The following is a 2,500-nucleotide window of genomic DNA, read 5'->3' as shown; positions in this document are numbered from 1 at the left end:
ATTCTGTCTTGAGGGACTAGACATAAGCATGCGCTGCGGTCATACTCGCCATCACGAAGTTGCTGCACGGACGGTTATGGTCAATACAGTACGCGTCGTGACCTGGAGCTCGGCAAGAAGGTGGAAGGACCGACTCTCCCAGCAGAAATTACTGTCACACCTCTTCTGCCTCTCTGGGTGGCTCGCCGTCACGCTCAGGTGATTCGTAATACGAGTCCCGGTGAAATGGGTACGGGCAGGGGTACCCCACTCGCTTTGCGCACATTCCTGCTTGCCGCACACTTGCCACCTCTCGCGCCTGTGAGACAGTGACGGCCGACTACGACTCGAAGTTTGTTGAGATATACTTCTGGAATCACACGTCCATTTGCGCTTTCAAATCACACACACTTGGACGCCTCTTTGACTTCATTTGCAGTCACCGCCGTGCTCTGAAAGCAACACCTGCCATCGCAGCGGGCAGCGCTCCTGGACAGGTTGCGCAAGAGTTGTTGTGCATGCGCACAAGATATGTTGTACCTTTCAAACGTATCAACTCTCTTCATTGACCCTGACAGACCAGCGTCTGGGGTGCTGGCTGCCACACTCTCACGCACCTGTCTGTGTGTCGCCCAGGTGTCGCCCCCGCCGCGCCCCTGCACCAACTGCATTGCCCCTGCTGATCAGATGATGGGTTCATTTCCCAGCAGTGATTGGTGCACATTTCATCTCGCATGATCTTTTCAATCTTGCCAGGCGCGCAGCTCAAGCTCAAAATGTCGATCTGATCGTTGCCGATCTGGGGCAGCACAGCCCAAACATGAACATTTTCGGCACCTTCGCGAGCTTTTTGAACTTCATATCACCATCTAAGCGGCCGAGGGACTCGGATGCCGAGGACGCCGATGTTGCGCACGGCAAGCGCGCAAAGGGTTCACGGCAACAGGCAATAGGTGCAGACAACCATTTAAACGGGCCACGCAGGCACATGCACACTGATACGGAGGGCGCCGGACCCTCGTCAGCAGCGGCAGCATTGAAAGCAGCGGCGCCCATATGCGCCGCTGCTGTGACTCGTGATGCTCCGGCAGAGCCCGCTGCCGCCGCAGAGTGGACACCGCAGCTGACGCGGATGGGCAGCTTCAGTCGAGCCGAGCGCGGCTTAGTGCCCAGCACACCTGGGCCAGGCAGTGAGCAGCGCTGGCAGAACGGCGGCGCCGCATCGACTCCTTTCGATCGAAAACTGCAGGTGCAAAGGCCGGTAATCTGGGCGACGCACTGCAGAGGGTGGACGCGTTGGCTCTTGCCTAGGCAGTCATGCATGCGGGCACTTCAGTACAGGCTGCGCCCTCGGCGCATGCAGCATGCCTGTTGCATCTGCCACATAGAACCACCTGCATGCATCCCTGCGCACAAGCCCATGCGACTCCCTATTGACTGGGCGCCGCTTGCGGACTCTTTGCATGTCGCTCCTGTATAGAACACACTGGCGGATGTGGGTCTCATGCGGCGGCCCTCCATGGACGCGCGGCTGCCGCAGCGCCATGCGGCGGCGCCAGCACCATCGGCCTGGGCGACGCCCGGCGCGGGCGCGCGGCTGCAGCAGCTGTGGGGCTCCCCCGCGTCGACGCCGCTGCTCCCGCGGCGGCAGGCGCCGCAGCACCTGCAGCGGCCGGGCTTCACCGGCGGCCGGCAGCCCGCGCCGCTGCCACCAGCGGGGCTTGCGCAGGCGCCAGCGATGACAGCGCGTGGCGGCAGGCATGCCTGGGGGCAGCCGCAGGCACCGGCCGCACCAGTGGCAGCAGCAGGGCACCGGCAGCAGCAGCAGCAGCAGCAGCAGCGGCGGTGGCAGCAAGACCGCGGCCAGCAGCAGCCCGGCCGGGGACGCGCAGCTCTCGGCAGTGCAGCTGAGACCGGGGTTGAGAGAGGCCCAGCCGGCCAGGAGGGAGGCAGCTTCGCGGACGAAATCCGCCGGGCCGCGAACGTTGCGAGGCTGCCGCTGGGGCGGCCGCCCAACTCTGATGCGGTCGAGGCGCACTTGAGAAAGATGGAGCTGGGGGCGCAGGCATACCAGCAGAAGAAGGCGGCAGTGGAGCAGGTGGGGTGGGGGCGAGGGGGTGGGGAAGGTGGGTCCGGGGTCCGTTTGGGCTGCGGGTGTGGAGGGCTGCGGCATGCATGCGCCCATGCCATGGCATGCAGTTGGTCAGGGGTGGCGGGCGGCGCGGACCGGGTGGTCAGCACCCCTGCAAACTCTTGCCTGCCCAAGCGTCTCGATTGCGAGCCGCAGCGCCCGCCTGCGGGCCTCTCCACTTCACCCCTCCTTGTGTTGCTGGCCGCGCTCCTTGCCCCAGGTGGAGCATAGGCGCGAAGAGACAGAGGCGAAGTATGAGCGGTTTCTGCGCGAGCAGCTGGCCGGGCCCAGCACCACCCCAGAGCAGCGGCTTGAGGCGGAGCGCCAGTTGGAACTGGTGCGGCGCGAGCGCGAGCGGCAGGCGGAGGCGCGGCGCCAGCGGCGCGCGGC

At 64.7% G+C, this 2,500-nt stretch overlaps 1 protein-coding gene across 1 annotated transcript in view; it reads left to right on the top strand.

The window, feature by feature from the left end:
- Window positions 1-2,026: 2,026 nt before the first annotated feature.
- The window catches only part of MNEG_1415 (Sentrin-specific protease 1), a gene marked incomplete at both ends in the record, with an annotated part of 5,128 nt that continues 4,654 nt past the window's right edge, over window positions 2,027-2,500 (top strand). The window contains one exon of the mRNA XM_014050107.1: window positions 2,027-2,105. Coding sequence (XP_013905561.1) covers window positions 2,027-2,105 — 79 coding nt within the window. The remainder of the gene's footprint in view (window positions 2,106-2,500) is intronic.

This window comes from Monoraphidium neglectum (assembly GCF_000611645.1).
Source record: "Monoraphidium neglectum strain SAG 48.87 unplaced genomic scaffold scaffold00140, whole genome shotgun sequence".
Lineage (NCBI taxonomy): Eukaryota > Viridiplantae > Chlorophyta > Chlorophyceae > Sphaeropleales > Selenastraceae > Monoraphidium > Monoraphidium neglectum.
The sequence above is the reverse complement of the archived record's forward strand: the minus strand, read 5'-3'. Positions and strand labels throughout refer to the sequence as shown.